At 47.2% G+C, this 14,387-nt stretch overlaps 1 protein-coding gene across 4 annotated transcripts in view; it reads right to left on the reverse strand.

The window, feature by feature from the left end:
• The window catches only part of SBNO1 (strawberry notch homolog 1), an 81,700-nt gene that overhangs the window by 62,666 nt on the left and 4,647 nt on the right, over positions 1 to 14,387 (reverse strand). For all 4 annotated transcript variants that reach the window (XM_077293206.1, XM_077293204.1, XM_077293205.1 and 1 more), the window contains exon 3: positions 6,797 to 7,103. In XM_077293206.1, coding sequence (XP_077149321.1) covers positions 6,797 to 7,103 — 307 coding nt within the window. The remainder of the gene's footprint in view (positions 1 to 6,796; positions 7,104 to 14,387) is intronic.

Below are 14,387 nucleotides of genomic sequence, written 5' to 3' on the forward strand. Positions count from 1 at the left end.
ACCCCAACCCGTCAGGCTCGCATCGGTGGTCAGAACCTTCCATTGACCTGTGAGAAAGGATTTCCCCTTTGCTAGCGAGGTTGGCTTGAGCAACCAGTGCAGGGACCTCCTGGTTGACATTAGCTGGAATTCCCTGTCGAGAGGAAAAAGGATTCCTGTCCCAGGACTTGAGAATGGCTAGTTGGAGAGGCCTGAGGTGAAACTGGGCCAAATGGGACTGCTTCTATTGCTGCCCCCATCCTGCCGAGGACTCATGGCAAACCAGAGATCGAGGGGGTTTGCGGAGGAGGCTGTGAACTCCTAGGCGGAGAGCCAGTGCCTTGTCCCTGGGAAAGAGCATTAGACCCCTGGAGGTGTTGTATAGCATTCCCAGGAAGGTCAGAGACTGACTCAGGGTTGGTGATAACCTTTGTAGGTTGACTAACCAGCCCATGCGACTCAGTGTCGATTGTGAGACGCTGAGCTCGCAGTCCTTGAAGGTAGGAGCCTTGATGAGTAGATCGTCCAGGTATGGAACGACTACTATGCCTCTGGAGTGCAGGACGTCCATGGTGGCTGCCATAATAATAATAATATTTATTTTTATATAGCGCTAACATATTCCGCAGCGCTTTACAGTTTGCACACATTATCATCACTGACCCCCATGGGGCTCACAATCTAAATTCCCTATCAGTATGTCTTTTTGAATGTGGGGGGGAAACCGGAGTGCCCGGAGGAAACCCACGCAAACACGGAGAGAACATACAAACTCTTTGCAGACGTTGTCCTTGGTGGGGTTTGAACCCAGGAGTCCAGCGCTGCAAGGCTGCTGTGCTAACCACCGCGCCATGACCTTGGTAAACACTGTGGGAGCCGTGGCGAGTCCGAACGGGAGAGCCACGAACTGGTAGTGGTCCTGGTCGATTGCGAACCTGAGAAAAAACTCTGATGAGCAGGTGCAATCGGTATATGCAGGTATGCGTCTTGTATATCTATGAAGGCGAGATATTCTCCCTTCTCCATGGATGCAATGATGGACTGAAGGGACTCCAGTGGAAGTGACGAACCCATACGTATTTGTTGAGTTGTTTTAGGTCCAGTATGGGCCGTACTCTGCCTCCTTTCTTGGGGACTACGAATAGATCCCTCGGAAGCACCCGGCCGCGGGAACCGGTACTATGACTTCTGCTTGAAGAAGCGAGTAAACCGCTTGGTGGAAGGCACGAGTCTTGGCTGGCGGTTTTGGGGAAACAGAGGAAGAATCAGTTCGGTGGGTTGGAAGTTGAACACTGTCTTGTATCCGGAAGACACTAGTTCCCGGACCCACCTGTCTTCTGTAGTAGGCATCCAGACTTGCTGAAAAGAGCAAAGTCGCCTACGGGTGGGATGTCTTCAGGGGTCCGTGAGTTATGAGGAGGAAAAAGTCTGAGGTTTTCCTCCTTTGGGCTTTGACTGGCCTGCTTTTAACTGCCAGGTCTTGTCCGACCTTTGCGTCGACCGTGAGTTGTCCCTGTGTGGGGAACGGTTACGTGCTGGACACGAGACGGACCAGCCTGAGGAATTCCGAAAGGATCGGAATCGGGTTTGTTACACTTCTTGTAAGTGCGTATAGGTTTCAGTTGAGGGAGAGAGGTACTCTTACCCCCCCGGTGGCGTTGGATATCATGGTGTCCAACTTTTCACTGTAAAGTCACCCACTGAGATACGGGAGGTGCGTGAGGACCCCCCCCTGGATTTAAAGGCAGGATAGCAGTGGGGCTATAAGCGGAAGGGGGGCCCTGTGAGGGGTCCCCCTGAGGCAGTAGAGCTGGTGCTGCCGCAGAGACAGGGGCACAGGGAGCCCTGTGTCTGTATGTGCCATGCCTGCCTGCATTCCTCCCCGACAGGAGCCCGCAGCTGGGCTGGGGTCCCTGGATGCAGGCGCAGTGTGCTGGCCCATTGCTGGGAGCAGCAGAGTGCTGCCTGTACTGGCCCTACCTGAGGCATCTCAACCTAATGCCCCCAGAGGGGGAATAGGGAGGGTGCTGCTGTGACCATCAGGGGGCTTTATCCTCGCCTGGACCTCAACCCAGAAACCAAGAGGAATTGGGGAAGGAGGGGAGGGGGGTCTCTACTTCAACCGGGCACCCCATTATAGGGGGCCGAGGAAGGAGCCATGCCGGGAGTCTCACAGGAGACCCACTTTTCTTCATCTGTAATCTGTCGGAAAAAAACGGAGTAAAAATCTTTTAGGTGTGCCTCCTATGCGACACTAAGCAAAAACTGGAGAAGGCCGACGCCGTCCAGGGGTGTATACTGCAGAGGAGGAGCCACGGTTAATCTTTTTCAGAATATGCATAGTGTCGCCTCCTAGTGGACAGCAGCATAACACCCATGGTCCTGTGTCCCCCCAATGAGGCGACAGAGTAAAAAGGGATTCTGTCAATAGGCGTTTGCCACGTAACCCAAGATAGTTTTTTTTTATAATAATAATAATAATAATAATAATAATAATAATAATACCGTATTTTGCAAATTATAAGACGCGCCCAAAATTTTGAGGAGGATAGGAAAAACAAACAAACACTTTAAAAAAAAAAAAAAAAAAAAGATAATGGTGGTGCTTCTTATAATCCATGCATCTTATTGCTTACCAGGGGTGGTGGCTGCGATGAAGCGGGGGTCCCATGGTCGCTGCTGGAGGAGGCAAGAGTGGAGCATTGAGGCAGGCCACAGTCTGGGATGAGAAGGAGCTCGGATATGCGGCGCGCCGCTGTTCGATGCTGTGGGTGCTCTGCGGACATATTGTGAAAGCCCAGGGCCCCCCGCAGTTACATGGTTTCTTATGCGGTGGACTGGACTCTGGGAAAATGGCTGCCGGCCAGGGGTGGTGCATGGCAGATGGAGATCTCAGCACCAAGATCTCGGGAGAGGAGATCTCACCGAACACCCGCAGCGGTGCGCTGCATCGCACATCCGAACACCCCCTCCTCCTGCGGCCGCCAGCAACGCTCCACTTTTGCCTCCTCCAGCAGCGACCCTGGGACACTGCTACACAGCAGCCAGTAAGGTATATCCGCATTATAAGACGCACCCCCATTTTTTGGAGGAAAAAAAAGGGCGTCTTATAATGTTAAAAATACGGTAGATATACACATTTCATATTATTTTAAATCAATGAGATTATCACTAGAGGGCTAGTAATCAAGTTGCCAGGGAGTCCAACCACACAGCCACCACTGATTGGCAGCTTTCTGTGGTGTACAGTGGTGTGGGTTATACAGAGCTCATCATTCAGACAACTGACAGATCTGCAGCAGATAAAACTGTTATAAACAGCAGCAATGGTCCAGTAAGGTGGTAAGTCACTGAAATCAGGGTCTCTGATCCTTCTTCATGATGCTCTCAGATGCGGCAGCAAAAATCAAGTGACAGATTGCCTATAATGACACATCCAAGGTTCACTTTTCCTACACTTCAAAAAGCCACAAATATTTTTCTGTCAACATAACTGTATGGATTGTTTTTTTTTTCCCCAAGACTAATTATAGTTTACAGATGCCAATTTACCATATAGTTTAGGAAAACATTTCAGTGATAGAACCTATAAGGTCGGTGTCACACTTGCGTGTGCAATGCGAAAAACTCGAACGAATCTCTCGCCTCCATACCCGGCACTCAGGACCGGAGAGTGCGGCTGCATGTACTTCTATACAGCTGAACGCTCCAGTCCGAACCGCCACCGGCAGTCCCGGGTATTGATGCGAGCGTTTCTCGCATGGCACACGCAAGTGTGACCCCGGCATAATTCTAGTGATGGCTCCTTACGGGCATCACAGGAGCATTAACAAGGCAACATTGGGGATGGGATTACTGATATAGACATCCTGGCAGTGTCGATGGGCTTAAATGCTGCTATCCGTAATCGCCTTCTCAAAGACGATAAGAACAAAGATTTAAAAAAACACAATAAGAAATTTCCACACCGGCAAAGATGCAATTCTATGCATTCTAGTGCAGTAAGACAGCGGAGAACATTTATCAAGCTTATCGATTTGTGCCCCGGAAGAACAAAAAAAAAAAAAAAAAAAAACACCACAGGGCCTTTCATTAAATTTATGTAAAAACAAATGGGTTCGCGCTATAGTGTACAACAACTAAGGATATGCACCTAATACTGTGCTTAGGTTGTGCATAGTGTGCCAGTAAAATAAATGCCAGAAAAATGAGTGCTGCAAAGCCCAGCACAACACGGAGCCACCATGGACCAGATACCGATAGTTAAAATTGCAACCTGGTGAGCCTGGAGAAGCCTGTGAACGAATTATGCACTCACCGTTCTGTTGCAGCGGTCCGGTGTGCGGTAATGGCTGTAGGTCCAGTCGGAAAGTGGTGTCCGTCGGGCAGGTGTGCGGGCAAGCGGGCGGTGAAGCAGGGAGAGGCGAGCGCAGAGTAGCGTGCCTAGCGGGAGCTCCGTAGGGCCAGGGATCGCTCCGGCCGGTAGCGTCCCTGGATACGAGCGGGAACCAGTGGAGGGAGGAGCTCGCTGGCGCAGGGCTCAGCGCGTGACGTCACTGAGCTCAGGGAAAGTACGGGGTACCGCAGGTTGATCCCTGCGGTACCCCGTACTTTCCCTGAGCTCAGTGACGTCACGCGCTGAGCCCTGCGCCAGCGAGCTCCTCCCTCCACTGGTTCCCGCTCGTATCCAGGGACGCTACCGGCCGGAGCGATCCCTGGCCCTACGGAGCTCCCGCTAGGCACGCTACTCTGCGCTCGCCTCTCCCTGCTTCACCGCCCGCTTGCCCGCACACCTGCCCGACGGACACCACTTTCCGACTGGACCTACAGCCATTACCGCACACCGGACCGCTGCAACAGAACGGTGAGTGCATAATTCGTTCACAGGCTTCTCCAGGCTCACCAGGTTGCAATTTTAACTATCGGTATCTGGTCCATGGTGGCTCCGTGTTGTGCTGGGCTTTGCAGCACTCATTTTTCTGGCATTTATTTTACTGGCACACTATGCACAACCTAAGCACAGTATTAGGTGCATATCCTTAGTTGTTGTACACTATAGCGCGAACCCATTTGTTTTTACATTGATTTTATTCACTAATCGACAGCTGAAGCCCCTCTCTGTCTCGGTTCTTGCAGCTCAGTGTCCTTGCGGGGAGCGCTGGTGTATTACTATATATCTTTCATTAAATTTACCTGAATGAATCAAAAGACCCAAGGCACCTCCCACCTGTTTAACGCCTTCACCCCCGGAGCTTTTTTCGCTCCCCTACTTCCCAGAGCCATAACTTTTTTATTTTTCCATCAATATGGCCATGCGAGGGCTTATTTTTTGCGGGACGAGATGTACTTTTGAACGATACCATTGGTTTTACAATGCCGTGTAACAGAAAACAGGAAAAAAATTCCAAGTGCGATGAAATTGCAAAAAAAAGTGCAATCTCACACTTGTTTTTTGTTTGGCTTTTTTACTAGGTTCACCAAATGCTAAAACTAACCTGCCATTATGATTCCAGGTCATTACGAGTTCATAGACACCAAACATATCTAGGTTCTCTTTTATCTAAGTGGTAAAAAAATAAAAAAATTTTGCGCCATTTCCAATACTTGTAGCGTCTCCAATTTTCGTGATCTGGGGTCGGGTGAGGGCTTATTTTTTGCGTGCCGATCTGACGTTTTTAATGATACCATTTTGGTGCAGATACGTTCTTTTGATCTCCCGTTACTGCATTTTAATGCAATGTTGCGGCGACCAAAAAAACGTAATTTTGGCGTTTTGATTTTTTCTCACTACGCCATTTAGCGCTCAGGTTAATCCTTTGTTTTTATTGATAGATCGGGTGATTCTGAACGCGGCGATACCAAATATGTGTAGGTTTGATTTTTTTTTTGTTTTATTTTGATTGGGGCGAAAGGGGGGGGGTGATTTGAACTTTTATATATTTTTTATATTTTTAAACACTTTTTTTTAAATTTTGGCATGCTTCAATAGCCTCCATAGGAGGCTAGAAGCATGCACTACACGATCGCCTCTGCTACATAGAGGTGAAGCACAGATCACCTCTATGTAGCAGAAAGGCAGGGTTGCTTTGAACGCCGACCACAGGGTGGCGCTCAAAGCAATCGGCCATCAACAACCATAGAGGTCTCAAGGAGACCTCTGGTTGTTATGACAATGCACCGATGACCCCCAATCATGTGACGGGGGTCAGCGGTGCGAGCACTTCCGGCCACGCTAGTTAAATGCCGCTGTCAGCGTTTGACAGCGGCATTTAACTAGTTAATGGGCGCGGGCGGATCGTGATTCCGCTCGCGCTCATTGCGCGCACACATATTGTAAAACAAAGAGATGAATGTGTTGCCACAATATGCCATTATAAAGCAAGCATTGGCTGGAAAAGCAAATGACAGGACCTTTCCTGAGCAACTTTTGCTTTCAAATGGAAATGTAATAAAGTGTTTTGACATTTAATAAAGTTGAACAAAGCCATCAATGTGAAATACTGCAGACCCAGGGAAAACCTTTGTAAACTAATAACTGAAGACCATTTTACATACAACTATGCGATATGCAAATATATTGTGTAAAAAAAAAAAAAAAAAAAAAAAATTGTAAAAAGCTGTGAACCGTAATGTATCGTAACCAAACAATTGTACCTGCAGGACTAGATCTTTATCTAAATTTGCTTTTATGTATGACAAATCTGACAAAAGAAAAAACTACATTAAGCTGTATAGAATTAACCTAACGTCCAATGTCAAAGAACTCAGCACAGCAATGATCATCAGCATGTAAAGAGATGAGAAGAGTTCTACATACTTGCAGCTGTTGCGACTGGCTGGGCGATGTTTGAAGGTGGTTTCAGTTTCATTAATTTATTAAGACTGCTGGTTTTCAGTAGGTCTTTCAGCTGGATTTGTTCTTTAGAAGGTACAGCAGATACAGTGGTTTGCACAACAGGGGCAGCTGTAGATGGTCTTGTCGCAGCGCTGGTCTGAAGAATTTTCGTCACGGTGATAGTCTGGCGAGTGGTAGTAACAGTAGGAGTCTTAGTCATCACTATTGTGTTACCAAGGGTTGGTAATTGATTTATTTGATTTAGGACAAAGGTTGTAGTTGATGGAGGCTGCAACAGAATTAAAGACAGACATCTCTGTAAATAGCTTTTGACTTTATGATTTCTTGTACATACAGGTTCCAGTAAATATCAATAAAGTAATAAAAAAAATAAAAATATATGGAACACTGCCACTTACTGTGAAAACTATTTTACTTGTATGTAGTGTATGTAGTGCAGCGGTAGCACCCTGTGCAGTGATGAGGCAGTGACCCAGCAAAGTTCAAAGCAAAACGTCTCTTTAATGTTCAACTCAAAACACAGCACACGATATCCTCCGTATCACAGCCGGGAACCATATCCTCTGGATTAGGCCAGTGTCCCACTTGTGACTGCATTGCGAGAAACTCGCACGAGTCTCTCGCCTCAATACCCGGCACTGCCACCGGCGGTTCGAACCAGAGCGTTCAGCTGCATAGAAATACATGCAGCCGCACACTTCGGTCCCGAGTGCCGGACGCAGTGTCAGGTACTGAGGCGCCAGTTTCTCACATTGCACTTGCAAGTGGGACACTGGCTTTACAGTCACTAAACATGCCAGTCCACCTCTGACCGTTTGCCATGGGTGACTGCACCGCCGTGTTAACGCCTCTGTACTCACAGCAATACCCAGTAAACGATATCCTCTGAATTGCAGCTGGGAACCATATCCTCAGTTTAGTCACTAAACACGCCTGTCCACCTCCTGAGACCAGTTGCCATAGGCAACTGCACCGCTGTGTACGCTGTGGGTGCCAGACCTCTCAGCTGCCTTGGCTGTTTGGCCCCGCTTGCCTGTCTTGCCTCACACAGGTGGAGCTTTGCACAGCTCACTGCTCTGCACTCTAGCAAACACCAAACTGACACTTGCCCTGACACACCCAAACTTTATACTGCAGGATTTCTAACTTAAATCTGTGGCCTTCAGCCACATGGAAAACCCGGTCCAGAATGAAACGGACTGCACTACTACCATCCTGTAGTCTGTTTCAACACAAAAGCCCAGAGTAGGTTTTCCCTAAATCTTCCTTGGACAACCAACATGTCCAAGACCTATACTCGCTTTAGGCTAGGTTCACATTGCGTTAGGGTGATCCATTTAACGGATCCGTTACTTAGCGGCACTAACGCAATTTAACGCGTTAACGCGCCCATAGACTTACATTATCGTAATGCATCCTAACGCATGTCAAAATCGGCATGTGTTAGTGATGATGCGCTACTTTGTGACGCGCCATCGAACGCGGTTTACCTCGTTTTCGGGTACATTAGGTCTAACGCACAGCGAATGGACGCGTTTGCTGTGCATAGACCTCTATTGCTAACGCAATGGTACCATACGTTCGCGCGACTGTAGCAAAAAAGCAATTTTGGGCATCAGCGTTAGCGCATCCGTTTAAAGGCACTAACGCAATGTGAACCTAGCCTTAGTCTGCATTGCAACTACAACTATGCCTTTGACTGCAATGTCCGCTCATGACCTCAATATGCCTCTGTGCGCATCCTGGAAGGGGGGGGGGGGGAATGTTTAACATACAGCGATCCCTACAGGTAACACCAGTCACTGCATCACAGTAGACATAAGCACTACTACAAGGAACCATTTACTGATCAACTGCCTTTATACCTTTTTCACAGCAGACCGTGGTGAATGATGCGCACTGCATAATCGGTAATAGATCGCTCAATGTGCACAGGCGGAATTCATTTCACCTGATGAATAAGCGTTTTGCCTGTTCATTAGGTGATGGTCACACAGCTTACATTGAAACATTGAAAAAAGTTTTTATCTAAAATCTCTATAAGGATTCCCTGCGGGTATCTTGTAAGGCAAATAGACTAGTACTCCACAATGCAACACATCATATAATAGGCTTGGCACATAAATAAATAGTACAAGGCCAAATATATCAGCTAGATAAGCAGTCAAACCATAATAAATAATTTGGAGTAAAACTTAGCATGAGTCAGATGCACCCCAACGCGTTTCCCCGCTAGACACGGTTCATCAGGAGGTAACACAGATGATAAAGATGCCAGATGCCATATTGATGACGATCATGATTTTTTTTCATTTCTGCTCTATAAGATATTGTTTTCTCACCTATATTGATAGGGATGTAATAGGGGAGTGGGGGCGCCAAAAAAAAAAATCGTCCTTAGGGTGCCAACCTCCACAGCCAGGCAGGGGCATCTATTAGGCCTATTGCAGGGCAATAGTAGGCAAGCTTTCTAGGCCAGTTCATTTTTTGGTATCTAACCTTTTTTTCACAGGGTGGGTGTTTTTAAATAATCTTAAAATATTAAAGGTTGTTTTTAGAGGGACAATTACACCGCAAGATCATTATGACCAAGCATTGTTAAAACCACTTGTGTTTCACAATTATCTGGCCAGGTAACCAGGCTGCCCAAATGATTCATACAGTGGGGCAAAAAAGTATTTAGTCATTCAGCAATAGTGCAAGTTCCACCACTTAAAAAGATGAGAGGCGTCTGTAATTTACATCATAGGTAGACCTCAGCTATGGGAGACAAACTGAGAAAAAAAATTCCAGAAAAATCACATTGTCTGTTTTTTTATCATTTTATTTGCATATTATGGTGGAAAATAAGTATTTGGTCAGAAACAAACAATCAAGATTTCTGGCTCTCACAGACCTGTAACTTCTTCTTTAAGGGTACTGTCACACAGTACCATTTTAATCGCTACGACGGCACGATCCGTGACGTCGCAGCGATCGTATGATTATCGCTCCAGCGTCGTAGACTGCAGTCACACGTTGCAATCACGGCGCTGGAGCGATGCCGAAGTCCCCGGTAACCAGGGTAAACATCGGGTAACTAAGCGCAGGGCCGCGCTTAGTAACCCGATGTTTACCGTGGTTACCAGCGTAAACGTAAAAAAAACAAACAGTACATACTTACATTCCGGTGTCTGTCCCCGGCGTTCTGCTTCTCTCCACTGTGTAAGCGCCATAGCCGGAAAGCACAGCGGTGACGTCAGACGTCACCGCTGTGCTCGCTTTCTGGCTTGCCGGCGCTCACACTGCAGAGAAGCTGAGACGCCGGAGGACAGACACCGGAATGTGAGTATGTACTGTTTGTTTTTTTTACGTTTACGCTGGTAACCACGGTAAACATCGGGTTACTAAGCGCGGCCCTGCGCTTAGTTACCCGATGTTTACCCTGGTTACAAGCGAACACATCGCTGGATCGCTGTCACACACAACGATCCAGCGATGTCAGCGGGTGATCAAGCGACGAAAGAAAGTTCCATACGATCTGCTACGACGTACGATTCTCAGCAGGATCCCTGATCGCTGCTGCGTGTCAGACACTGCGATATCGTAACGATATCGCTAGAACGTCACGAATCGTACCGTGGTAGCGATCAAAATGGTACTGTGTGACAGTACCCTAAGAGTCTCCTCTTTCCTCCACTCATTACTTGTAGTAATGGCACCTGTTTAAACTTGTTATCAGTATAAAAAGACACCTGTGCACACCCTCAAACAGTCTGACTCCAAACTCCACTATGGTGAAGACCAAAGAGCTGTCAAAGGACACCAGAAACAAAATTGTAGCCCTGCACCAGGCTGGGAAGACTGAATCTGCAATAGCCAACCAGCTTGGAGTGAAGAAATCAACAGTGGGAGCAATAATTAGAAAATGGAAGACATTCAAGACCACTGATAATCTCCCTCGATCTGGGGCTCCACGCAAAATCCCACCCCATGGGGTCAGAATGATCACAAGAACGGTGAGCAAAAATCCCAGAACCACGCGGGGGGACCTAGTGAATGAACTGCAGAGAGCTGGGACCAATGTAACAAGGCCTACATAAGTAACACACTACGCCACCATGGACTCAGATCCTGCAGTGCCAGACGTGTCCCACTGCTTAAGCCAGTACATGTCCGGGCCCGTCTGAAGTTTGCTAGAGAGCATTTGGATGATTCAGAGGAGTTTTGGGAGAATGTCCTATGGTCTGATGAAACCAAACTGGAACTGTTTGGTAGAAACACAACTTGTCGTGTTTGGAGGAAAAAGAATACTGAGTTGCATCCATCAAACACCATACCTACTGTAAAGCATGGTGGTGGAAACATCATGCTTTGGGGCTGTTTCTCTGCAAAGGGGCCAGGATGACTGATCCGGGTACATGAAAGAATGAATGGGGCCATGTATCGTGAGATTTTGAGTGCAAACCTCCTTCCATCAGCAAGGGCATTGAAGATGAAACGTGGCTGGGTCTTTCAACATGACAATGATCCAAAGCACACCGCCAGAGCAACGAAGGAGTGGCTTCGTAAGAAGCATTTCAAGGTCCTGGAGTGGCCTAGCCAGTCTCCAGATCTCAACCCTATAGAAAACCTTGGGAGGGAGTTGAAAGTCCGTGTTGCCAAGCGAAAAGCCAAAAACATCACTGCTCTAGAGGAGATCTGCATGGAGGAATGGGCCAACATACCAACAACAGTGTGTGGCAACCTTGTGAAGACTTACAGAAAACGTTTGACCTCTGTCATTGCCAACAAAAGATATATTACAAAGTATTGAGATGAAATTTTGTTTCTGACCAAATACTTATTTTCCACCATAATATGCAAATAAAATGATAAAAAAACAGACAATGATTTTCTGGAATTTTTTTTCTCAGTTTGTCTCCCATAGTTGAGGTCTACCTATGATGTAAATTACAGACGCCTCTCATCTTTTTAAGTGGTGGAACTTGCACTATTGCTGAATGACTAAATACTTTTTTGCCCCACTGTATGTGATCCATATACGGCTGGTATTATGTGTGTATGATATAGCAGTAGTAGGATTCCACTACTGTCAATTCGACATGCATGCCGCAGAGAGATGCCACAAAGACGTATATGGTTCAGATATGAATTATTTGGTCTGATACATTAAAAGATATGAACGCTATACTGGCTAGTGCTATAGACCTCCTTACCCCAATGTATGGAAAGATAGGGACACAATTGATACATCTCATAAGTCCTTTTTAATGGTGACTAAATATGGATAATAATTTCTCTCACCAGTAACTGATAAGTTACTTTGATCAATAATCCTATTCTAAATACATTACTCTTTCACATCCTGGTATTTAAACCCCTTAGGGTATGTGCACACGTTGCGGATTTTGCTGCGGATCCGCAGCGTTTCCGCAGCTGTGGGTCCACAGCAGTTTCTCATGAGTTTACAGTTCAATGTAAACCTATGGGAAACCGAAAACGCTGTGCACATGCTGCAGAAAAAAAAAAAACACGTGGGAACGCAGCGGTTTACAATCTGCAGCATGCCACTTCTTTGTGCGGAATCGCGGCGATTCTGCACACATAGGAATGCATTGATCCGCTTACTTCCCCCATGGGGCTTATGCCCACCATGTGGGAAGTAAGCGGATCATGTGCGGATGGTACCCGGGGTGGAGGAGAGGACTCTCCTCCAGGCCCTGGGAACCATATTTGTGCAAAAAAAAAAAAAAAAAAAAAAAAAAAAGAATTAAAATAAAAAATAATGATATACCCACCTCTCAGCGCTGCACACGGCCGTCCGGTCGCAGGGTTGCTATGCGAGCAGGACCTGCGATGGCGTCGCGGTCACATGACCGTAACGTCACGAAGGTCCTTCTCACGTAGCATCTTTGGAACCGGACCGCCGCGTGCAGCGCCGAGGAGAACCATTTTTTTAATTATTTTTAACATTACTGCATATGCAGCGTCAATAGTAAAACAAGTGCAGGAGTAAACCCGTAGCGGAAACCGCAAGACAAATAAATCTGCAGGGATAGCCGCAGCGGTTTTTCCCTGCAGATTTATCAAATCCGCTGCGGGAGAACCCGCAGAGGACCCTTCCTACGTGTGCACATAGCCTTAACGTCCACTGACAGTCACAGTCCATCATGGTGTCAGCTCCCGTACCAGGACGGACTGTGCCCGTCATGCATTTAAACAGTCACTGGGTGTAAACACACAGTGACAGTTCAGTGCCGACAGTTGTCAGGCTCAGGAAGACAACCTGACTGACCGATCACAGCGTGATCGCGTAGGCGATGCTGAAATATCAGCACTTCCTGCCCAATCAGTGCAACAGCCAGGGCTGTGGAGTCGGTATAAAATGAATCGACTCCTAAAATATATAAATTGGGTACAGTAGTTAAATGCAATTGTGGGGAATATTTTTTTCAGAAGAATTTGGGAACGTTATGAAATGTCCTATAAATGTCTGTTTTATGCCTGATCTAAGGTCTAGACTTTTAGCTGAGATGAATCTGTGTTGCAGTTTATGTTCATGAGAAGTAGTGAAGCTCTTCCTCTACAGATAAGGGGAAAAAATAAATACACAGGGAAGGAATGCCTGCATTCATCTCTGAACTTCTGGAGTGAACAGGAAAGCAGGATTAAGGCAAGTACTTCTTAAGGCCCAGTCACACTTAGCGACGCTGCAGCGATACAGACAACGATGCCGATCGCTGCAGCGTCGCTGTTTAGTCGCTGTGTGGTCGCTGGGGAGCTGTCACACAGACAGCTCTCCAGCGACCAACGATGCCGAGGTCCCCGGGTAACCAGGGTAAACATCGGGTTGCTAAGCGCAGGGCCCCGCTTAGTAACCCGATGTTTACCCTGGTTACCAGTGTAAAATGTAAAAAAACAAACAGTACATACTCACCTTCGCGTCCCCCGGCGTCCGCTTCCTGCACTGACTGAGCGCCGGCCCTAACAGCAGAGCGGTGACGTCACCGCTGTGCTGTGCTTTCACTTTACGGCCGGCAGTCAGTCAGTGCGGGAAGCAGACGGCAAGGGACCTGACGGACACCGGAATGTGAGTATGTACTGTTTGTTTTTTTTTTACATTTACGATGGTAACCAGGGTAAACATCGGGTTACTAAGCGTGGCCCTGCGCTTAGTAACCCGATGTTTACGCTGGTTACCAGTGAAGGCATCGCTGAATCCGTGTCACACACACCGATTCAGCGATGTCAGCGGGACCTCAACGATCAAAAAAAGGTCCAGGCCATTCCGACACGACCAGCGATCTCACAGCAGGGGCCTGGTCGCTGCTACGTGTCAAACATAGCGAGATCGCTACTGAGGTCGCTGTTGCGTCACAAAACTTGTGACTCAGCAGCAATCTCGCTAGCGACCTCGCTTAGTGTGACGGGGGCTTTAGAGCATATCTAAACTTTCAATAAAACGGTTCATAAATCAAGAGTCCAGTAAATCTTTTCTCTGTATGCTTGATGTTTTAGTTTTTCCTCTTAGATCATGTTTGGAGAAATTGGCTGCTCTGATGACGTATAT

The sequence above is a fragment of the Ranitomeya variabilis genome, chromosome 1 (genome assembly GCF_051348905.1).
Source record: "Ranitomeya variabilis isolate aRanVar5 chromosome 1, aRanVar5.hap1, whole genome shotgun sequence".
Classification (NCBI taxonomy): Eukaryota; Metazoa; Chordata; class Amphibia; order Anura; family Dendrobatidae; genus Ranitomeya; species Ranitomeya variabilis.